Source organism: Nycticebus coucang, chromosome 2 (assembly GCF_027406575.1).
Source record: "Nycticebus coucang isolate mNycCou1 chromosome 2, mNycCou1.pri, whole genome shotgun sequence".
In the NCBI taxonomy this organism is placed as follows: domain Eukaryota; kingdom Metazoa; phylum Chordata; class Mammalia; order Primates; family Lorisidae; genus Nycticebus; species Nycticebus coucang.
This window is the reverse complement of record NC_069781.1, coordinates 155,745,108-155,768,321: the sequence shown is the minus strand read 5'-3', so window position 1 is coordinate 155,768,321 and position 23,214 is coordinate 155,745,108. Positions and strand designations below refer to the sequence as shown.

Genomic DNA, 23,214 nt, shown 5'->3' with positions numbered 1-23,214 from the left:
TACGTGAACTAGAGTGTCAGGACAGCACTACAATTTGCCAGCAGGATTTTTTCTTGTCACCTAAAAATCAGCTTCTATTGGAGAAGCTGGCTAACTGCGTTCATTCTCAGTGTGTGCATCTGGGCAGTGGTGCCAAGTCGGAGGCAGGGCCCGGGAGGTGAGCAAATACTCAACCCAACTGGGGGGGGGGGGTGGGCAGAAAGGGTGTCCAAAATAGACCCCTTGCTGTGTGGGTGAGGTTATGCGTACACCTACCCAGGGGTAAGGGGAGTGGGGTAGGGCAATCGCCCCATTTCACAGATGGGGAAACTGAGGCCCAGAAAGTGGAAGTGATCACACGGTCAGAAAACAGCAGAGGCAGGATGTGAACAGGTCTCAAGACTCAGGCCAATATTTGGCCTTTTTGGTAGGGTTGAGTTGGATTGCTGGACTGCCTTGGTAGCAGGGGGTGGTGGCATCTAGGACCTAGGACCTAGGACCTAGGTGGGGGCAGCTAGGAAACTAACCAGGCCCAGGGGACCCTGAGGCTAAGAGGGCAGGGAGGTATTAGGGCTGCAGATCTGGGGAAGCCAAGGACACTCCTCCATGTTAACAAGTACCCAGGACAGGCCCAGAGTGCCCATCATCACCAGCTCCTCTGGGACTACCCTGTCCACACCCTAAGTCTCCCATGATCACTGACGGGGTGGACTCCAGCTCATCCACCTCCTTTCCTCCACACACCGGCTCCCTCCAAGACAAATTAGATGCCACCACCCTCTGCTACCAAGGCAGACACTTCTGTTCTCATCCTGAAGAGTATCAGGTACACATACCCAGATTTGCACACTTCCTGGTTGAAACACCCGTGTGTGGTCACATATATACACGTAAACACTGGCACCCGGACGGACAAGTGCAAAGGCATGCATCTGTATGCACACTGCAAGGCCACTCCTTCCTCCCCATTGCTACCCCCTCTCCCGTCCAAGCTCCCATCCCCCTTCCTTGGTTCCTGCCCAGGCCTCCTATCCTCACTCCTTTCAGCCTGGCTGAGGGTATGGCTGGGGAGCCAAGTCACAGGGGAGGTGGAGAAGGGCCGGGACCCCCACTGCCCACTTCAACTCCATCTGGATCGCACAGGCCCCAGCTGGAGTGAGCAAGGGACATGTGGGGAAGGGGACTCTTCCCCCAGCCAGGGGCAGGCTCCCCATCCAAACTCACCCTCTGGCTGGAAGCTTCTGGATCCCCGAAACGGGGAACACATAATGTCCGGAGTTGGGGAAAGTGGGGGTCAGATTGGCCCCCTCTGTGCCAGCAGCGGACAGGCAGGCTGGACCCTGAGGCCTGACGCAATGGAAAAAGAAACCACAGCTTAGGCTGGGCCGGGCCCCTTCCCCTCCTACCCCAGCAGGAGGGCGGGCGGGCAAGGTGTCATTAAGGGAGGGCTGGGCCTGCCATGTGCATCTGGGCACCCGCCCTGCAGGTAATTTGAGGTTTCAGGATGGATGGGGAAGTATGGGGAGCCAGGGCCTGCTCAAGAGATGGTCCTGATTCCTGGCACAGATGGCACAGGCCTTCTGGGGTGACCAAACACCAGGGAAGGACCTGGGAGGGCGGGAATACAAAGTCGAAGTCCTTTTCTTACAGATGAGTTAACTGTGGCAAAGGGAAGGTAGGGCTGGGAATTCCTTGTCATTGATTCATCCATTTATGCAGCAAACCTTCCTTGAGTACCCTGGGGCCACACAATGGAGAAGTCACAAGGTGTCAGCCCTGACAGGGTCTACTGACCCCTGCAACTAGGCAGCTTGGGCTTAGGCAGAAGGACAGGATATGGAGACTCTGGCACTGAGACACACATAGATTTAGAACATTCCGGTTTTAGCCAGAAGCCTAGAAACCCATCATCCTTGTCTTCCACTCACATTCACCTCCCAAGTCCCACTGCAGCTGCCGATCCCACCTCCCAGCTGTGTCCAGCCTTCATCCTTTCTCCCCACTTCTATTCCTTGGCCTGGCCAGGCTCCCACTGTGCTGTCCCCCGCCATGCCCCAGCTCACGACAGGCCTCCCTGATGCAACCTCAGTTACACTCTCTTCTCCACACCAAAGCCAGATCGGGGGCCAGCATGGCTCCATCTGGAAATCTGAGGCCTTCCCTTCCCAGGTCACAAAGCCCAACTCCTTCTGCCTCTGCTCTGCAAATAAGCCAGCCTCTCACCAGCTCCAGGCCTTTGCACTTGCTCCCCTTCACACAAAGGGGCTTAGTTGTCAGCTTAATGTCACATCCTCAGAGGCTTCCCTGATCACCGAGCTGCTGTAATCTGCCCTAGATCCACACGATTTCCTTCACAGATCACTGCAATGTATGATCATTGTACATATTTGTCTATATGCCTACGTGTGTCTGTCTGCCACCCCTAGGAAGGTCCCTGAGGGAGGTATCACTACTGCCTCCCCAGCACCTACAGCAGCATCTGCACATAGTGAGGGCCTAAAACATATGTACCCAATGAATGAGGCAGGGAGGGACGCCCTCATCTCGGGCAAGCTCCTTAATCTGCAGTCCCAGAGGAATCATGCCCACCTTCCCCTGCATAGTGACTTAAGACATGACAAAGCTGCTTCTTAAACCCTGGACCCTTATAACCATTCTGAGAGGCTGGCAGGAGTTTCTCTAAGCCAGGGAAGGAACCATCCTTCCCAGAGGTACAGAACACCCAGAGCCAAGGGGGTCAAGACTCTATTCTTCCCACCTAGGAGCCAGCGACTGGTCCTGGGAGCCAGCTGCAGTCAGAGTCCACTGTCCTGGGGAGCTACTGAACAGACCCCGAGGACCCCCCAACCTCTAGGCAGCAGCGACTGACAGGGAGACATGGAGAGAGACAGGCACAGGGAAGCAGTGGCTAAGGGGCAACTGGACAGGGAAGACAGAGGACTGAAATGAGGGCAGGCCCGAGGTGGCCAGGGAGGCAGACCCCCCACTCCAGAGGTTCTCAACTGGTGACAACAATGAAGGGCCATAGTGATGGCCTAATGGAACTTCTAGTGAGGACATTTGGCATTGTCAGAAAGAGCATATTCAACCTGGCATTTGGAAAAGGAAAAAAAAAATTACCTGTTTTGCTGGTGACAGCAACAAAGAAAGAGACTTGGTCGCCTGGTCAGTACCATGCAGTGGTTAGGGGCACAGACGCTGGACTCGGACTGTGGTGGTCTGAGTCCCTGGCTTCTCCATTCACCTGCTCTGTGACCTCAGGCAGGTTACTTAATCTCTCTGGTCTCAGTTCTCCCCCTGTAAAATGGAGACCATGTGAGTGCTTTCCTAGGGTGTGGTGAGGAGTAAGCCAGGCAGAGCCCCTGGAATGACACTATGTAACTTTATTATCAGCCATTTTTAGTGGCTAGGGAAGGGGAGCAGATCAAGAACTTGGGGGATGTGTGAAGTTTACAGTTTACATAAAGGGGGAAAAAGGCTAAAAGTGGTTGAGAAACCTGGCTCCATGCTCCCCTTCTCAGGTGGCCGACACAGCATGGGCTTGGGCGCACAAGCTACATGGTCTCTGAGGGGACTCCCACTCTCAGGTGCTGCAACTCTTGGGACCCTTAGGGTCTCTGAGTCCTTGTTCATCCACCAAATGCTGCTCATTGGGGTCCAAACTCCATCAGGAAAGCTCCCAAGGTGGCTCAGAGCTCTCCCTACTCCAAGTGTGATTACCAGACGGACCAACTCAGCACATCCCGGGCTTGTTAGAGACGCAGCATCCCAGGCCCACCCAGACCTACTGCTCCACCCGCAGCTTTAGAGTGGCGACCACCGACCTGTATTTTAACAAGCCCTCCTGGTGATTTTGACGCAGGCTAAGTACAAATCAGGGGTTAGCAGAGTAGGTGCAGCATCTTGTTAAAATGCCAATTCTGATTCAGCACGTCTGGGGAGGGACCTGAACGTTTCTAAGGAGCTCCCAGAGGCTGCCCACCTGGGACTACACTTTGAGCCAAGAGGCCCACAATCAGAGGCTGCAATATGGCTCCCAGGGCTGACCACACCCCAGGGATGGCTCTTGTACTTGGCAGAATGAGGCAGATGTCATATTTGGTTATCATACAAGTCCTGCCAGCGTCACACACTGGGTTCCCAGCCACGGCTCTGCAGGTCTCTGAGTGTTCAAATGCTAGTCTAGATGGCAATCAGACTAGCCTTTAGTCCAGTCTAACCAGAAACTCAGCCCACCAGGCACCTATTCCACACTGGTCCTGCTGGCTGCTAAGTCTACTGACTTTTCAGGGGGCTGGAACGCGTCTGGAATGAATCTAGGTTTAAATAGCCTCCTTTGCCCCATTTTGCCAGATGAGATGCTCAATCTTCCTAATGCCTAGACCCTTTACTTTAATACAGTTCCTCATGTTGTGGTGACCCCCAACCATAAAATTATTTTTGTTGCTAGTCGCTCCCAGGTGGGCAGCCTCTGGGAGCTCCTTAGAAACGTTCAGCTCCCTCCCCACACCAGAATCAGCTAGTAGCAACGATAATAATTTTATGGTTGGGGGTCACCACAACATGAGGAATTGTATTAAAGGGTCTAGGCATTAGGAAGGTTGAGAATCACTGCTAAGAGAACAAATGGCAATTATATTAGTCAAGGTTCTCCAGAGAAGCAGAACCAATAGGATATCTATATATGTAGAGAGAGAAATTTAATGTAGAGAGAAAAATTTACTTTGAGGAATTGGCTCATGCGAGTGTAGGCTGGAAAGTCCAAAATCTGAAGGGCGAGCCAGAAAGCTGGAAACCCAGGCAGGGTTTCTATGTTGGAATCTTAAGGCTGAATTCTTCTTTGAGAAACCTTAGTCTTTGCTTTGAAGGCCTTCTATCAATTGGACGAGACCCACATGCTATGGAGGATAATCCGCTTTACTCAAGTCTACTGATTTAAATGTTAATCACATCTAAAAAATACCTTTATTTGACCTAACAACTGGTCACCAAAGCCCAGCCAAATTAACACATAAAATGAACTGTCAGAGCAACCTTTAGTTCCTAGGAGAACTGTTACAGGGTAGGGAAACAGGCTGTCAGGGCAGTAGGAGTTCTGCGCTAACGCTTCTGAAGTGTAGGAACTAAGGTGGCACCCCCACCAGTCAGCTAGAAGAGAGAGGTGATGGCTGGGCTGATGGAGAACTACCCATAATAAAACGAGAGTACTGGTAATATTAATAATGCCTTGCCCAGGTCCTGGATCGAATACACTATGGTCTTTAACTTCTGTAGTTTCACATTGTCCTGGAGCGAGGAGTTATTGCCCCTCCCATTCTCTGGATGAGCAAAACTGAGGCTTGGAGGTTGAATCACTTACCCAAATAGTTCTGGCCCTTTGGCTTCAAGGCCAATACCACTTTCAACCTCTGAAGGGATCTGCATTCCAAGGACTCTACTAATGTGATTCTGGATACATTTGGTCTTTCTGCATCTCAGTTTTCTTATCCAACAAATGGAAATGACAAAAATGTCTGATGCACAGATACTGGCTCGATGTGAGAAAGACCTCTCTGTGGCTCCCTACCATTCTCCAGGTCAGTGGTCCTCAATCTTCCTAATGCCGTGACCCTTTAATACAGTTCCTGTGGGTCGTGACCCACAGGTTGAGAACCGCTGTTCCAGGCAACATCCAGACTCCCTGATGAGACTCCCAAAGTCCTCTCCTTCACACCTTTGGCTCTAGCTATGCTGTTTACTCCAGAGTTCCAGCAATTCTTTTTCATCCCCACCTCCAATTTTGCAAATGCTATTCCATTTGCCTGGAATGCCCATCCTCTTCTTCACTAAGGGTATTCTTTCTTCAAACTTAGCTTAGAAGAACCAAATGCAATATCATTCGCTATGCCCCCCCACCACCTCCACCCCAAGATGGCCAAAATTTTAAAAGGCTGACACCACCTCGTGTTGGTGAGGATGTGGAGCTACTGGAACTCTGCAGGTTGCCAGTGGGTATGGAAATCGGTGTAACCATTTGGGAGAAATGTTTAGCAGTGTCTGCAAAAGCCAAATAAGTGGATTCCTCCCAGCAATGCCCAACAGAAACATTCATGTATGTTTACCAAAAGATATATGCAGGAAAATGTTCACACCAGTATTATATATCATTAAACCACCCAAATCCCTATGATCTGGGTACACAATGGATAACACGAATCAAGCATGAAGGAGGCACAAGCATAGCAATGATGTGGATGGGTCTCACAGACATGCTAAATGAAGGAAGCCAGATGGAAAGGGGTATGTCGGCTCTGTGCCTGTGGCTCAAGCAGCTAAGGCACCAGCCACATACACCTGAGCTGTTGGGTTCGAATCCAGCTCTGGCCCGCCAAACAGCAATGACGGCTACAACCAAAAAAAAAAAAAAAAAAAAAAGCCGGGCTTGTGGCCGGCATCTGTAGTCCCAGCTACTTGGGAGGCAGAGGCAGGAGAATCCCTTGAGCCCAGGAGTTGGAGGTTGCTGTGAGCTGTGATGCCATAGCACTCTACCCAGGGCAACAGCTTGAGGCTCTGTCTCAAAAAAAAAAAAAGAAAGGGGTATGTCACCCTCCATGATTTCATTTATCTGACGTTAAACATGGGCAAAACGAACCTACGCTGCTGGAAGTCAGGATACTGGCAGGACAGGAGGAGGGTGTTATTGATTAGAAGGGGACACCAGGGGCATTTGCTGTTGGGCATGTCTATTTCTGATCTGGATGCTGGTGACACAGATGTGCCGGGTTGTGGACAGTCATTGAATTATACGTGTAGGATGTCTGTTCTATTTTGTATGTTACACTTCAACTAACAACATTAAGAAGAACAACAACAGTGGCAATCCAGGGACTCCTCAATAGAGGCCTGCCTGATTCCCTGGTCCTTGACAGGGAATCACAGTATCACCATATTTATAACCACCGGCTTAGGAAATGTCGCCCTCACTTGAGTTTAGAGATGAGACCAAATCCTATTTTCATCTATTGTTCCCAACACTGAAAGGCACAGAATGGGAGCTCAACACGTGTTTGCTGAAAGCGAGGGAGAGCAAAAAAGCAAAAGAAAAAGGAATGGTGGAAATGTAAATGTCTGGGACTACTTATCCACAGAATTCCTGGATTGGGATTTCTGGGACTTCAAAATCAGGAGTTCTTTGAGCCTCTGAGCTGAAAGACTTTTGAGTTTATCTGGCCCTGCCTTCCAGCCACACTTGAACCCCACCACCCTGACACCCTGCATCCTGGTTTTGGAGGGATGGGGTCCAGTGCCAAGTTGCTCATGCTCCCTGGGGCCCTCAACACACACCCATCACTGCACTGGCTCCTGCCAAGTGGCAGGCAGCCCCCAGGGAGCAAACTGGCACTCTTAGTAAGGTGGGGGGTGGCGTCTCAACACAAATCACTTCTCCACCTTAGCTACGGCACCGGCTGCTGTGCTCTGAAACACCACATTCCAACAGGCAGCCAGGCCATTACAGGGATAAATATAGATGCAGACAGCATGGCGAAGAGGCTGCAGCAGGGGTCTGCTCTGATGTCCCCCCCGGGACCCTCAGTTTCCTCAGACCACACTTGAGGGAGGCCATTCTCCATAACCCCACCTAATCAGTAAGCTCTGGCTCTTGGGGGAGGGGGCCTCCTTTGGGTCAGCTCAGGCTGAACTAGAAGGCTCGGTCTGGGCAGGGGCTGGGGAGGGGTCTCCCCAGCCTGTCACTATAGGTGCTGGTCTAAGCAGGCCTAAAGGCAGCCTCCCTCCTACCCCCAGGGAGTCCAGGGGCTGGGCTCAGGTCTGTTTCTACCACCCCTCCCTCTGGGCCTCAGCTCCTTCATTTGCAAAGTAGGGCTGGTGGGTCCTGCCCTCCCACCTCCAGAGAAGCTCCAGGAGGGGATGGTGTGGAGGTATGCTGGGTCCCAGAGTACTCTTGAGTACTTAAGGGACTTCAGGAGTGGGTCTGGCCAGGCTCAGAAAGTAGACCAGGGTAATGCAGGGTTGAAGTGACAGTGACTACCCAGTCCAAATTATTTAAATGTGGCTTCACTCAAAGGGGAGTCAGGGCCACTGCCCTGAGCCCTCCCCTAAAGTGCCCATATACTCCTGGGGGAGTACCACGGGGCTACTAGGTGACAGGAGGCTTCCAACTCTATGTGTGAATCCAGGAAAATCCCCTCCCCTCTCTGTGCCTCAGTTTCCCTGCCTGTGAAGATAAAGACACTTGGGCACCAGGATAGCCAATCAAGGAGTCTACAAATGCCCTTTAGTCTGTCCTGGGCTGCTCAGGCTCCCACCCAGCACCTGCAAAGTCACCTGCACTCAGGCAAGGCCTGCACCCCCCGGGGTCCCTATAGTGGCTGGGTACTCTGCTCATCACCACCTTCTGCTAGTGACTCCTTGCTGTTTGGTAGCTTTCAAGCTGCCTATCCCACACCCTTCCACACTGCAGAGGTACCACCAAGGGAGACAGAGAGCTGAGTTGCAGGGAGAATGGGCTCCGGAATACACTAGGCGTGACCCCACCACGTGCTCTTTCCTCTGCCTGAGGCACTCCATATTCATTTATTCAAAACTATCCACTGAGCACCTGCTGGGCACCAAGTATGGCCAGGACACAACCAGGCCCTGCTCTCCCGCTTGCAGTCTATTAACACCCCAGGCCAAATGCTGCCTCCTCCCTGGAGGCCTGTACCACCCCCTGTCACAATCCCCCACTGTACCACCCCCTGTCACAATCACTGAGCCCTGCTGTATTCTCCTCCTGACATTTCCCATGATCTGAGATTTCCTGCCCTGCCTTGGTTATTTGCCCGCCTCCCTGTCTACCAACCTCCTCCATCCCAAGCTCCTGAGCCCAGACTGATTTTGATCATGGTTGTGCCTCCAGCATATAGTCCCCGGTCCAGAGCAGCTGCTCAACTAACATCTGTCAAGTAACCAAAACCAAAAGGCTATGTGATGAGAGAAGCTTTCCTGGGAGGTGGGGATCCAATGCCACAAATGAAAGAGGAATGACAGCATCTGCCCATAGCCCTCTTCAGTTTCCAAGCCTTTCACAGGTGCCTTAAGAACTTCATGTAGAGAGCAGCAGGGAGAGCTGGGAGCCCCACTTCCAGGGTGACTCTTCCTAGCAGACTTCAGTCCCCTGTGTGGGCAGGCAATGGCGGCAAGTGATTCCCCACCCAGGGTAGCAGCTGCCACCTCCTCATCCTGCCCCAGCTCCTGGTCTCTCAGGGCGAGGCAAATCCCACTTTCTCTCAGACACACAACTCTCCCTACCCCCTCCTCCATGGGTGTGTCCCCCAGCATTCACAATGGTGAGACAGGGATCCCTCTGGAGACCCATGAGGGCAAGCTCTGAGTTCTTCCAGGCTCCATCACCTCACATCATGGAGACACACTCATTCAACAGGAGGTTATGACAGGGGCAGGCTGTTATTCCTCGCACTAATGTTTACTGAGCACCTACCACATGCCAGGCACTGCTCTAAGTGCAGGGACATAGCCCTGAACAAGATGAACCTGTTCTCACTTTCCTTTTGTGGTGATGACACTTTTAGGGGCGGTGCTGGGGGGCAGGTAAGAAGCTGATGCACAAATGAATAAACGATTTTAAAGAGTAGCAAACGCCCCAAGAAAAATAGAGTCAAGTGATGAAACAGTGATGTAACCCCTGCTAATTAGTCTCATCTCAGACCCAGAGCAAGAAGGTGTGGACAGGACAAGTGGGGAGACATTCCAGGACATGGAATAGACGTCTCCTGGACTCCACCATGAGAGCCAAGGTCGAGTGGCCCAATAAGGGCAGAGGACATTGGGCTTGGAGCCAGGAGGCACCGCTGACCCCAGCTCAGGCCTCAGACACTGTGGGACCCCATATCCTCCCTTTGGACAACAAGGGGGAGGGCACAGCTGACCGTGGACTTCTCCAGCTGCTGCCTGCCAAAATCACAGGGTGACCTAGCATTCAAGACCCCACTGTGTCCTGCAGCAGGGGGAGGACAGGGGAGAGTGAATCCATCCCCTCCAAGGGGGAAGGGGCTGGATTCTTGAAGTGTTTTGTTCCTGACTCAGCAGCCACAGTGCTCCCTGTAAGGGTCAGAGGAAGGGAGAAGGAAGGAGACCTCCACCAGGCAAGGGGGATCTAGGCCCTGGGCTGAGAGCTTCTCAGTAGGAGACCCTGCCTGGCAAAGATGCTTCCTTCTCTGACAGGAATGAACAAATCATTGGAGGATGTTCTATTGTTTCCTATTCATGCTTTAGAGCCCCAGAAGGCCAGCCCAAAGTGAGAGAAATGGGGACGCCCAGACGGAATCTGCCACCACCCTTGGTGTTCTCCATATTTCAGCATAGTAGAACCTTTCCACTCAGGCTCCTGCCCCCAGAACAGCCCAGAAGTCCCAACAGGAGAGCGAGGAGCAAGATGGCCTAGAAAATCCCAGAAGGAACCCTGAATGCATTTACCCACATCAGGCTTCCTAACATTCCCATGGATAATGACAGTGACCGTTAATGGTTACCAGGCACTTACCATGTGCCAGTTAATGCTGGCGCAGGAGTCCGTTGCAGTCTCCCTTAATCCTCACAACTACCTTTAAAGAAATACACAACTATCCTAAAAGATTATAAAGGTATCCTTTATAAAGAGTATAAAAAGTACTATCCTTGCTCTTTTACAAATACAGAAGCTGAGGCCCCATTCCTGACCTGCTTTTTCACTGACGTCCCTGAATTTTTTATTTTATTGTTTTTAGAGACAGAGTCTCACCCTGTCATCCTCGGTAGAGTGCCATAGTGTCACAGCTCACAACAACCTCTAGTTCTTGGGCTTAGGACATTCTCTTGCCTCATCCTCCTGAGTAGCTGGGACTACAGGCACGGGCCACAATGCCCAACTATTTTTTTGTTGCAGTTTGGCCAGGACTGGGTTGGAACCTGCCACCCTCGATATATAGGGCCAGATACCTACTCACTGAGCCACAGGCGCCGCCCGCATCCCTGAATTTTTAATTCTCATGGCATTATGAGGATAAGGATCTCTTGAAACACCCCTAGAGACACTATACTGTCTGCCCTATACACTATACAGTGTGACCTAATTTGCAGAACGCCTGCCCCCCACCCCAGTCCCTGGCCCTGTAAGCTGGATCCTGTCATAGTTTGCCTCCTTCTACAGATGGAAAAATTCCTCAGCCAAAGGGGTGACAGGAAATGGCAGAAGCAGGTGAACCCAACCATCTCATTCTTAATCCCTGGTTCTTTCCATGAAGAAACATGCCTGGGTGACCCCTCCAACTCCAGCTGGCCATGCTACCCGCCTGGGGCACTCCAAACTCCCTGGGCTCTGCGCCAGGGGGAATGCAATAAAACCACTCCTTTAAGTTTGTGCCCATTCTCCGACAGGCAGGCCCTGGCTGATTAGCCCATTTTACAAAAGATAAGGCAGATGCTCAGGGTCTGGGTCAAGGTCCCACCGCTGGGCTAGATCTCCCAAGGATCCCCACCAGGGCTGTCCACAGGCAGGCTGCGCAGTTAAAGATTACAACCCAGGACACCATGGTTGTTTCCCACGGATGAAGGGCTCCCCCGCAATCATCCTGGGGGAGATACCTCAAGGGGCATAAGAAGCCCCCTAACGGTAAGGGCAGACAAAACAAAGGGCCTTTCAAATATTTCTCCCAGACCCCTGTCCCTTCCGCAATACATTTAGAGCAGGGAAGTCGAACAGCAAGATGGGCCCCCAACTGGCTACCAGAGCTTAGGTCTGAGTTGCACTTGTGACCTTGGGCAAATCACAGCCCCCTTTGAGGTTGTCCCTCCCCAAAAGAGGAGCTGACCAAATTGAGGGGCGGGGAAGGGGTGCTAAGGGGATCGGACATGAGGAGAACGGGAGAGGAGAGTAAGACCCCTCTATTTTCAGAGAAGCATCACTGCGGGGGACGGGTAACGGTAACGGGAAGGAAGTGAGGGCCTTGCTCGCTCCTTCTCCCTCCATTCGCGCACCCCTACACCCCCGCTTTAAACACACAGGTGCCAGACAGAGCTTTTGCGCAAAAACTAGTTTGCAAACACACTCCGACTTCTGGGAAGCTGCCCAGCCCTACTTCCTCTCTTTTCTCCCCTTTGGGGTCTGGAGATGATGGCCCTCAGCAGGGGGTGTGGGGAGGGGGCGCGGCTGGAAGCAGAGTAGAGGGTCATAAAGAGGGGCCCGCGCCCACCAGAAGCCAGCCGGACCTCACGCCTCTAGCAGCTGCGATGGCAGCGGGACTCTACCTTCCGGACGCCTTCCAGGCTCCTGGGAGAAGGAAGAAGTGTCCCCAAAACAGCAGGTCTCGACCCCCGAGGGCGCCACCCTCCTCCCATACCCCTCCCGCCCGCGGTCCGGGCAAAGGCGGAGCGCCCCCGCGTGGCTGGGTCAGAGCTGAGTCACCTAAGTGCAGGAGTCCCGGCTCGCGCGGGTGGCGGGGGCTCCGGGCGCCGCAGCCCCCGGAGGCAGAACCCAGCTTCCATGGACCGCTTACGGGTACCAGAAGCCAAGCCCCAAGGCCGAACTTAAGCACTCGCGCTCGGCCGCCCCCACCCGCGCCTGGCCGGTCCGGGCCCCACTCACCGCGGGTCCCGCGGGCGCCTCCGCCCTCACCGCACGGCTGCCGCTGCCGGCGCTCCGGGCCGCCGGGGCATCCCTGGGCGCTGTCCCTGCTCAGCCGGGCCCGCGGGAGCGGGACGGGCTCAGGGCGCCGCCCGAGCTGCCACGGCCCGCTAGCGTGCGCTTCAGCCGCTCGGGGTTCGGTCCTCCTCCCGGGCCGGGCGGGCGGTGGCGGCTCGGGCTCCTCCCTCCGGCCGAGGGCGGGTGCAGGGAGGGAGCGAGGAGGCGAGGCGGGCGCTTCCTGGAGGGGCGAGCCCTCTTCCACGGGCGGAGCGGGGGCGCTGTCCCGCCTGCTGTCCGGCGATCGCAGCCCCCGGCCTGCGCGCCCCGCCAGTCCGGGCGTTCGATACCGCGGGGCCCCGAACCCGAGGGACTGAGAGTTCCGGGCCGGGACGCCGCAGGTTCGCACCTTCCCCGGCGTGCTTCTTTGTAGCCTCAGTCACCTCCGACGCGGGAACGGAGGGGTGGGCTCGGCTCGGGCCTGGGGGGAGGCTCAGGGCGGACTCGACCTCCAGCGTCGGTGAGCGCAACTCTGCGCCCTCGGAACAAACACCACAGGGCTTGCTTCTGGGCTGTATTGGGCAGCACTAGGACCGCCTTGTTTTCTTCCTTCTTTTATGTTTTTGTTCCACTAGCGAAAAAGCTCGGCATTTTCTTGCTGCCGGAGACTGGGGAGATGACATATTCCGCTGACACAGACGATAAGATAAAGACATCGGAATGGGGTTTGGGGATAGTCAGCATAGGCTAGTCTTCAAGGTCCTGAAGCTGAGGCCTCCACTTGTAGGCTTCCTTTTCCCTACAAGAGACACCAATTCTTGAGAAAAAAAAAAACACTGAATCTGTCTCTGGGCGCTCAAGCTGCTGGCCCCCAGCCGTATTTATGTAACCTCTGGGCAAGTTCACCACTGGGCATCAGACAGCTGCGCCACATTTAACCAGATTTGGGGGGTCAGGACTGTCCTGGGGATCTCAAGACCATGTCCCAAGCCCCATGTCCCAAGACCATGTCCCAAGCCCCATGTCCCAAGCCCATCTTTGACCATGTTCAAAGATTGGGCAGCTGAGGGCTAACACATAGCTGAACTTCAGTTGTAGATTTTTCATTCTGGGCAGGTGAGGGTTAATGTGGGAGTCTCACCCTGCAGCCTGAGAACCTCACTCCACTGTCTGAGTCACAGGCACTTTGCGGCCTTAGAGGGGTGGCCACTAAACAGCCCTGGGCTTCCAGCTTTGTTCTCTGCCTGCCTGTCCCCCATCCATCCTTCTATTTCTCCAAGCTCTCCTCACCTTTCTTCCACATAAAGCCATCAAAGCCTCCTGCCCAGCTCTGGGGCAAACCAACCTATAGGTGTTCACAGACCCAACACCAGCCCCAGGATAGGACAGAAGCCTGTCCTGATTGCTCTGGCCCCCAGAATTCTTTTTTTCCCCTTCCAGCAGGAGAGTCAGGACTGGGGTGGATGGTGGTAGTCAATACCTCTCCTCCGGCTGCTCACCTCTGGAGGCCAAATCCAGGGGCCACGCAATTATACTCCTCTATGGAAAGTGCAAAAGTTGGAGGCAGGGGGCGTAGAAGATCCAACTCAGCCATGGGGGTCAGCAAGGCTTCCTCTAAGAGACCTGAAGGATGGAGGTAGTTGCTTGGGCTTGTCAATGGGGAGGAAGATAATGGATTCTTAACCAAGGGGACAGAGTGCAAAGTCCAGAGAGCACAGCAATTCCACTCCTAGTTATCTACCCAAGAGCAATGGAAACATATGTCCATACATATGGGGACATATCATAGCAGCATGATTCATAAGAGGCAAACAGTGGGAACAGCCCGAATGGCTATCAACTGATGATTAAAAACCAAAAATGTGGTCAATCCATACAATGGGATATTTTGCAGCCACAGAAATGTATGAAGTACTGATCCGAGCTACTTGGAAACCATTATGTTGTTCTCAGTGAAAGAAGCCACTTGCTAAAGACTGCATGTTATGTGATTCCATTTAGACGAAATGTCCAGATAGGCAAATCCGTAGAAAGAGAAAGCAGATTCGTGGTTGCCAAGGCCTGCGAAGAGAGAATGGGGAGTTAGGTGCTGTCAACACAAGGTTTCTTTGGGGGATGATAAAAATGTTCTAAGGTTATAGTGATGGTTGCACAACCATAGATATATTAAAAACCACTGACGGATACTTTAAAGGGCTGAATATCACGGTATGTGAATTATATCTCAATAAAATTGTCTACACACTCTGTCCTCAATCCACACAGGGCACAAAACTGGAAAATGTCAAACAAAGTCTTTCTTTGCCCTGGTGGAGACTTCTCTGTGCACAGTGGGAGGCCTGAGTTCCCCTAAATAAACCCATATCAGGGTGTGTCTGTCTGTCTGTCAATACCCGCCATCTGGGAATTTACTTTAAAAGTCCAAGCTGTTTGGACAAACAGCAGAATAACCAGGATAGCCTGTACACATTAGTGTGCTTGGGAACTAAAGACGTATTGAAAGAGTGCCACCTGTTTGCCAGGGCCTGGCTGGGCCACAAGTGTGTGTGAGAGGAAGGGGAGGGTGGGTATCCTAGTTATATGGGTCATTACCAAAGTTTTGAGATTAAAAAAATAAAAATCTGCACCCAGCAATACCAATAAGCCAAGTAAGTTGAAATTTGCATGTGTGAATCAGAAAAGATGCTGTCCACTGTGTTTCTTGGAAGTGAAATAATGGTCCATAACGGTCTGTCTCAAAACTGTCCTAGTGACCCATGTACCTATGCTGTATCACAAATCACCCCAAACCTTCTCTCTTATACCTCTGGGGAACAACTGGGCTGAGCGAGGGCAGGTCCTGCCCAGGGTCTCTCATACATCTGCAGTCAGACCATGCCTGGGCTGCAGTTGTCTGGAAGTCTTTCTCACACGTGTGTGACAATTGATGCAGGCTGTCAGCTGGGCCCCAGCTGGGGTTGTCAGCTGGAACACCTACCCAGAACCATTCCATGTGGCCCAGGATTCCTTGTAGCATGGTGCTGCGTTCTAACAGTGAGCATCCCAGGAGAATCAAATGGAGGCTTTGTCATCTTTTATTGGACCTAGCCTTGGAAGTCACATAATGTCACTTCTGTTGTAGTCACAGAGGAGTGGCACTGTCACATAGTAGGAAGACTATGTGGGATGGAAGACATATTGCGATGCCCACATTAGAAAATACCATCTACCATGGGGGTTGATATGGAAACACGTCAGTGATGCAGACATCCCCTCAGAGACTTCCTGGTTAGAAGCAGGTGTGGCTGACTTCAGTGCCAAATCTCAGGCATGGAGTCATGGTTGTGAGTTTGAATCCCAGCCAGCCACTGAGGTACTGCCTGCGTGAGAGCACTTATTCTTCTGGGCCTCAGTTTCCTCCTCTGTAAAATGGGATAGACTTAGTATTTGCCTCGTGATATAGTTGTGAGAATTCTAACAGCCAGAGTTTGGCAAGGCTGAAACTTGGCTGGCACAGGGCCAGGCACGTGTAGACACTGGGGCTAGTGTGTTAGTGCTATTTTTAAGTTCCAGGGTTGTGGTCACTGTGATGCAGGAATGGCCCCCAGGTCTTCCCAATCCTTTCTGTCACCCCCAGACACTTCTTTCAGCTGTCACCCTGCACTGGAGTATGCATGTGTGTCATATGGTGGGGGGTATTGAGGGCCCAGGCTCCTAACCCAGGGACCCCAATGAGCCTATGGAGAAAGCCTCCCCTCTATTCCCTCCTCCTCAGGGTGAAGGTGCCTTTCTGGGCAGCTAGGGTATGTTTGGTGTGTGTGGGATGAGCCACCAGGTGTGGCTTCCAGAAGGCTCTGGGCACTGGGGGACACTCGGATTAGGGATGGGATTTTTCACTTAGGTGGCTGGGAAGAGGAAGACCAACTATCTCTGGAACTTCCTGAGACCAGCCCTGGGAGGATCTTTACCAAACCAGCCACTGAATAGTCTCTCCTGGAACATCTGGATGTGTCCAGAGGATGTGTCCTGTCTTAGCTGGGGCCACTATCCCTTAGGCCTTGTCTTGGCCATGCAGGGTGGGGTTGAGAGTGGAAACAGAGCCCAGGAAGGGTGCATGGCCCTCCCGCCTCCCCAAGGGCCCCTATCTCGCTGAGGAACACACAGATCTGTAGGCCAGGTAACCCCCCAGCCCAGTAGCACCTCAGGGTCCCCCTTTCCTTTCTGCTCCCCCATAAATACTTGCTGTGTGACTTTGAACAAGTCAAGTTCCCTCTTTACACCTGTTTTCTCATTTGTAAAATGGAAGAGTTTGTTCTTGTTACTGTAGGGGTTTATAGAAGATTGTGTATGGTGACTTGCCACAGAAATAACCAGGCAGGCTAGGTGCCATGGCCACGCCTGTCATCCTAGAGCTCTAGGAGGCTGAGGCAGGTGGATCGCTTAAATTCAGGAGTTCGAGACCAGCCTGAGCAAAGCGAGCCCAGTCTCTACTAAAAATAGAAAAACCAGTTGGGCATTGTGGTGGGTGCCTATAGTCCTGGCTATTTGGGAAGCTGAGGCAGGAAGATCGCTTGAGCCCAGGAGTTTGAGATTGCTGTGAGCTATGATGATACCACCAGCACTCAACCCCAGGGTGACTGAGTGAGACTCTGTCTAAAAAAAAACAACAACAAAAAACAGAAAGAAAGAAAAGAAAACTGGAAATAATCAGGCAAGGCAGGTGACAAAGGATCCAATCTCTCCCCAAAGGAGGATAGGAATGAGTCATAGGTCATCTTTGCAGCCAAAGAAAGTAGGTCCTGTGCCTTAGCTCCTGCTGCTCACCCCTCACTACAAAGAGGAGAAAACTGGGCAGCACCTGTGGGTGAGCACAGAGAATCACAAAGACCCAGGTTTGATTCCTGGTGCCACCAATTACCAGCTTTGTGCCTTTGGGATAGTTAGGAACAAATCTCTGTGGTCAGTGTCCTCATCTGGAGAGGGAGGGTCATCAGGATCCTCAGGACAAAATAACGGGGCTAGGTGCAAAGGCCTTCCCAGCCTCTCCAAGAGATAGCACACTGCAGTGCACATTACAACCGCTCAGGGAAGCTTTCTAAAGGCTCCTTTTTAAGTGGCTCTAATGTGCAGACAGGGCTGCAATCTACTTCCTCTACAGGCTTGCTAATTTAAGTGGGGTCTGGCAGCACGGCCATCACTTGGGGGCTTCTTAGAAACGCAGAAACCCAAGCCCTGCCATAGATCTGTTGGACCAGAATCTGTACAGTGACAAAATCCCCAGGGGACTCAATGCACATTACAGTTTTCATGACTGCAGTCTTACAGTTTGGGAAGTACTGGCTGGGCAGGAGATTGCAGGCAGCTGTGTGTGTGTTGGGGCAGGACAGAGGTGGCAATTTGGGAGGACTTGAGGCGTGTGCAGATGGGAAGGAAGATTCTGTGACTCCCATCAGCAAAATGGACAGTCAATCTGTAAATGTACCGGGTGGACGCCAAGTGACAAAGTAGCAACATGGGCTTATCCCAGCCTTGCAGACAGACATGGGCACAGCCTTAGCCGGAAGACTCACGTGCAGAAACCAGGAGTGTCATTTGATCACACTGCTTGCTGGCCCATAGCCACACTTTTCTTTGAATTTTGTTTTCATAGATATTTAAACTGAGTCTACTTTTGCAGGAAGGGGCCAGGGAGACTGGATCACATCAGTGTTGGATAGAAAAGCAGTCAAGGCCTCCAAGCAGGCAGGTGGCAGGGGAGCAAGTCTCTTAATGAAATGAACAAGGCGACTTCACACCAACTTGATGTGGGCCCAGCCAGTTTTGCAGAGCTGACAATACTGTGGTTTATTTCAGGGAAGCTGCTGAAAGTTTCTTGGAGTGGAGAATTTGGGTGGAGATTAAGGAGAAAAAAAAAAAAAAGGAGAAAAGTAAAATGAATAGGCAGCAAATGAAAATAGTGTCCCAGAGCTCTGGGTTCCCTGACACTGGGTACATCTCACCTGGCCAGGCACCTCTGCTGTGTTCCTTCCTCAGTCTTTTTTTTTCTGATAGAGTCTTACTTTGTTGCCCACAGCAACCGCAAACTCTTGGGCTCAGGTGATTCTCTTGCTTCAGCCTCCCAAGTAGCTGGGATTATAGGCACCCGCCACAACACCTGGCTAATTTTATTTTTAGAGACGGGATCTTGCTCTTGCTCAGGTTGGTCTTGAACTCCTGAGCTCAAGCGATCCACCTGCCTTGGCCTTCTAGAGTGGTGGTATGAGTCACTGCACCCAGATCCCTTCCTCAGTCTTGACTTCCTTACCAAGGCATTATTAGGCTTTGAGGGACCAACCTCCAGACTTGGGCAGGGAGAGGCAGCCTCTTTAGCCCCTTCAAAGGCCCATGGTCAACGTAGCATCCTGTCCCAGGAAAGGGAGACAGAATTTTGGGCCCAGGGTTTCTGGGTAAATTTCTTGGATTCTCTACCTGCCTACTTCCTCCCCCGTGACCAAGCTGATGGCCCATTAGATGCCAGGTGTGCTCTGACCCTGGCCCGATAAGGGTGTCGCTGCATGAGGTGTGGGTGCTTGGCACTGCGCCGGAGGACTTTCTCCTCATGCTTGGCGGGGGGCCGGGAACAACGTGGAGGGCAGCAAAGGTCAGGGCCAAGTCATCCAGGTGAGCCACTAGAAGGTTGGGACATCCCGAGCTCCTGGGCCAGGTGGTAGCAGCCTTTAGCATCACCTCCTAGCTTCCTTCTGGGTCCAACATGGAAAGACTTTATCTCAGAAATCGCCAGTGGACCAGCCTGCCCTCCAGTGGTGCTCAGTCATAACTACACCCTCCTGGCCTCCTTTTCCAGCATGGAGTGGGAGGCTCCCAAGATGAACTTGTTCTACCCACCTGCAGGAGAGGGTGCTATTCTCCTGTCATTTCCTGCATCACTCCTGCATCTCTCCCTGTCATAGAATATTCAACCCCAAAAAGGGAAGGGAATTAGCATGTGACCAGTCCTTACCTCTTTGTTTCAGAGTCTTTGCACACCTTGCTTCCCTGACCTCTTCAACACATAGTTACCGCTCTGAACAACAGCTAGCAAAAGGTTAAGTTACATTCTGGTCCATGCCTGCCTGACTTTCAAAGCCATGTGAAATACTCCAGGCCAAGGACCAGGCAAGTCAAGGGGGTGTCGAGAAAATGGGGAGTGGTGGAGACTAAAGCAAACTGGATGGTAGAGGTAAGTGCCCCATCTCAAGGGCACAGTCCATGGTCCCACAGATTATTACTGTTGAATGGGAATGCTGGACTAGCACTTAAAAGAAACAAGGATCTGAATTTTAAAGTTAAAAAGTTCCCCATTTTAAATATTGAAAATTCAGAAAAGAGTTTAAATATTATACAAGTCAAATAATAACTGTTTTCTAACATCCTGAGTTTCTATAACATCCTCATGTTGCAGATAGAGGAGGAGGTAACTTGCCCAGGATCACAGACATCTAGAGACAGGGTCTGAACTTGAACCTAGGTCTCCTGATTCCCCGGCCAGTGCTCCTCTCAGCACATCTCTTTGTGGTCTGCTCTGTTCTCCAGGGGACGAACCACTTCCAACCTCAGTGGGGTAGCCGGAAACATCAGACTCAGGCCAGAATTGGAAGACCAACATGTTTATTGATCAAACTTGGCTTGGAGTGTAGCAGGGCCATCTTTGGTCCTCCTTGAAAGTAACAAGAACACTGTGTAACGTGGAATTTCTTGGGCTCATCCACATCCCACTGAGGTAGTAGCTAGACCCAGTGGCCTTGCCTAAACATCTTAGCAGTGCATGCTCCCATGGGCCATTGGACCTGGCTTTGCCCCTTACACAGGGCAAATTGGGCTTGTTAGTCCCGAGGTCAGGCTGAATCTTTCTGGACATGGGCCCTTGGAAGTCCTTGGAAGCCAGTATTTAAGGGGGAGAGAGATAATCTAGTTTATCTCTAGACTATCAAACTAGATTATCTCTAGTTTACAGATGGGAAAACTGAGGCTTGAAGAGGAAGAGACCTCATGGCTGAAACCCCTGGCCCGTCAGTGTGTGAACACTCTTCTCCTCCCAGCTGAGAGATTTTCCCTGACTCAGCTGGGCTGGAAATAGAATCTATAAATACATATTAGTTTATAAAGTAATAAATTAAGCTAGCCTGAGGTTGTCCAGCCAGCCACGTGTCATGGACATTTGTCATGTCATTACGATACACCCATTATAATATCCTGCCACTTGTAGTGCTAAGACCCGGCTATTAACCATATACCATACTGCAAGTTACATGTAATGCTACATGTCAAGAGGTCACACTGCCACATATAACCTGATATCATGCATGATGTCATGACACCCTCATTATACCACATGTCCCCAACTGGTCATGTATGTCACATGTGATGTGGGATACTCTGTTGCCCAGACCAGGCTCCTGGTCCCCAAGAATGTCCTGGTCCCCAAGAATGTTGGTCCTGTAGCAGGACCAACATGCGCCTTGCTCCTGGGGCAGGGTGCAGGTTATCCAGCTGAGGATCTTTTCCTGAGCCTTCTCTCCTGGTAGGGGCAGTTGGCATCACTTTGCTGGATTCCAAGTGTTCTGATGGGACATCAAGTATTCTGAGAGGCCTGGGGCTTGTTGTCAAAGAAGGCAAAGTCCAGCCTGGGCTGTTGGCTCTGCAGACGCTGGGCCACATCAGGAGGAATGGGGTTATTCCAGAGGCTGCAGGGCACAGAGGCAGGCACTGAGCACTGGGAGATGCTGGTGCGTTTGTCTCCACCCCTTGTCCTGTCTACATACTAGGAGACCAAGGCCCACAGGGGAAGAGCTATGTCCAGAGTAGATGGCTGAGGCCAGTATCAGACCAGCATGGAGGCCCCCAAACCCGCCTCTTCGCTTCTCCCTTTCAGTATTCCCTGAGAGCTAGTGATCCTAGCCAGGGCCACGCGTGTATGACACGTTTGTGTAAATAAAGAAAAGGCTCCCTTTCTTCAAGATACTTCTATCTGTCTGAAATTGTCATAATACATTGATTTTAGTAGAATAAGATAGTTTACTACCATCTACTAGAAATCTAAAGTGTCCATGATGTGAATGGTGTCCTTCAGAGGCAATGCCCTTGTGCAGTGTACAACCTGTATCACTGTGTGGGGAGGCTCTAATTATAGCTATCATTTTAAGTGCCTACTATGTGCCATACATTGGGTTCAGTACTTTTTTTATTTTTGAGACAGAGTCTCACTATGCTGCCCTTGGTAGAGTGCCATGGCGTCACAGCTCACAGCAACCTTAAATTCTTGGGCTTAAGTGATTCTCTTTTTTTTTTTTTTTTTCTTTTTTTTTTTATTGTTGGGGATTCATTGAGGGTACAATAAGCCAGTTACACTGATTGCAATTGCTAGGTAAAGTCCCTCTTGCAATCATTAAGTGATTCTCTTGCCTCCGCCTCCCAAGTAGCTGGGACTACAGGTGCCTGCCACAGTGCCCAGCTATTTTTTTGTTGCAGTTGTCATTGTTGTTTAGCAGGCCTGGGCTGAGTTCGAACCCTCCTGTTCTGGTGTGTGTGGCCGGTGCCCTAACCACTGAGCTATGGGCGCTGAGCCTGGGTTCAGTGCTTTCTATACTCATTTAGTCCTCACAACAACTTTCTGAGGTAGTGACTATCAACGTTTTCATTTTGTAGATGGGCACATTGAGGTTCAGAGAGGTGGAGTTACCAATACAAAGTACATCATTAGCATAGAGCAGAGCTGGGATTTGATCCAGGTCCGCTTGCTGCCAAATGCTCATTGGAGTGGTCCAAGTCTCCTTTGATAGTTTCCAACCCAGGCCCTGCCTCCTCCTACAGGGAGTTCCTTTAGATTTGGGAGTTGGTGTGGCCTCCCGCCCACCATCCCAGCCCCTACAAGCCTCTGTTACCGGATGACTTGGATGCTGGAACCCTGGGCCAATCCTTCAGCCAGGAGCCAGGCTCCCCAAGCTGTGATCTGATTCTTCTCCAGACTTTCCAGGGGGCAGCAGGGAAGGGGAAAGAGAAAGACAGGCATGAGACTGAGTGACAGATCTCCCCACAGACAGCAGATTTGTGGTGGATGCAGCATGAAGGTTGAAGGCTAGAACCCAGGGAGAGCTAAGCCTGGCAGAAGCTTGGGACTCCGGAGGGACTTTCTGCAAGGCAGGGGACTGATCCCCAGAAGGCAGGTCTCCCTTCAGCCCTCCCTGCCCCTCTGGGTCCCAGGATGTGCTCCTCATACTCCACTCTCTTCAGCTGGCTCATCTGCGGCAGGATCCGGGCCAGCTCAGCAGCTGCCTCATCCCCCAGGAAGTTCCAGGAGAGCCTGCGGGGTAGGGGTCCCAAGGTCAGCAGTAAGAGTAGGGAGGCAGCAGGTTAGTAGGGCTGGGGACCAAGGGTAGGGGCGTTGCAAGAGAGGCCGCCTGATGGGGTGCTGTGAACTTCAGGACACAAATGGATCCTTCCTCTATTCTCCCCAGTGGCCACCTCATTTCTGAGCTAGTGGTCTCTCAAGAACCCAGACAGCTTAGGAACTGCTGTCCTGAGGGTTCCAGGTTCTAGCTGGCAGTCAGAACACATGGTTCACA

At 51.9% G+C, this 23,214-nt stretch overlaps 2 protein-coding genes across 6 annotated transcripts in view; both read right to left on the bottom strand.

The window, feature by feature from the left end:
• CPNE2 (copine 2) overlaps positions 1 to 12,910 on the bottom strand; it is a 48,972-nt gene extending 36,062 nt beyond the window's left edge. Inside the window, exons 1-2 of one of the 2 annotated variants that reach the window (XM_053602413.1) lie at positions 12,599 to 12,910; positions 3,100 to 3,276 (exon numbers count right to left, since the gene is read on the bottom strand). The gene's annotated coding sequence lies outside the window, so the exon portion shown is untranslated. The remainder of the gene's footprint in view (positions 1 to 3,099; positions 3,277 to 12,598) is intronic. The other variant, XM_053602402.1, reaches the window with a different exon arrangement.
• A 7,339-nt stretch (positions 12,911 to 20,249) lies between these two features.
• The window catches only part of NLRC5 (NLR family CARD domain containing 5), a 90,363-nt gene continuing 87,398 nt past the window's right edge, over positions 20,250 to 23,214 (bottom strand). For all 4 annotated transcript variants that reach the window (XM_053602355.1, XM_053602381.1, XM_053602363.1 and 1 more), the window contains exons 47-49: positions 22,869 to 22,952; positions 22,534 to 22,617; positions 20,250 to 21,336 (exon numbers count right to left, since the gene is read on the bottom strand). In XM_053602355.1, the coding sequence (XP_053458330.1) occupies positions 21,225 to 21,336; positions 22,534 to 22,617; positions 22,869 to 22,952 (280 nt within the window). In that variant the 3' untranslated portion in view covers positions 20,250 to 21,224. The remainder of the gene's footprint in view (positions 21,337 to 22,533; positions 22,618 to 22,868; positions 22,953 to 23,214) is intronic.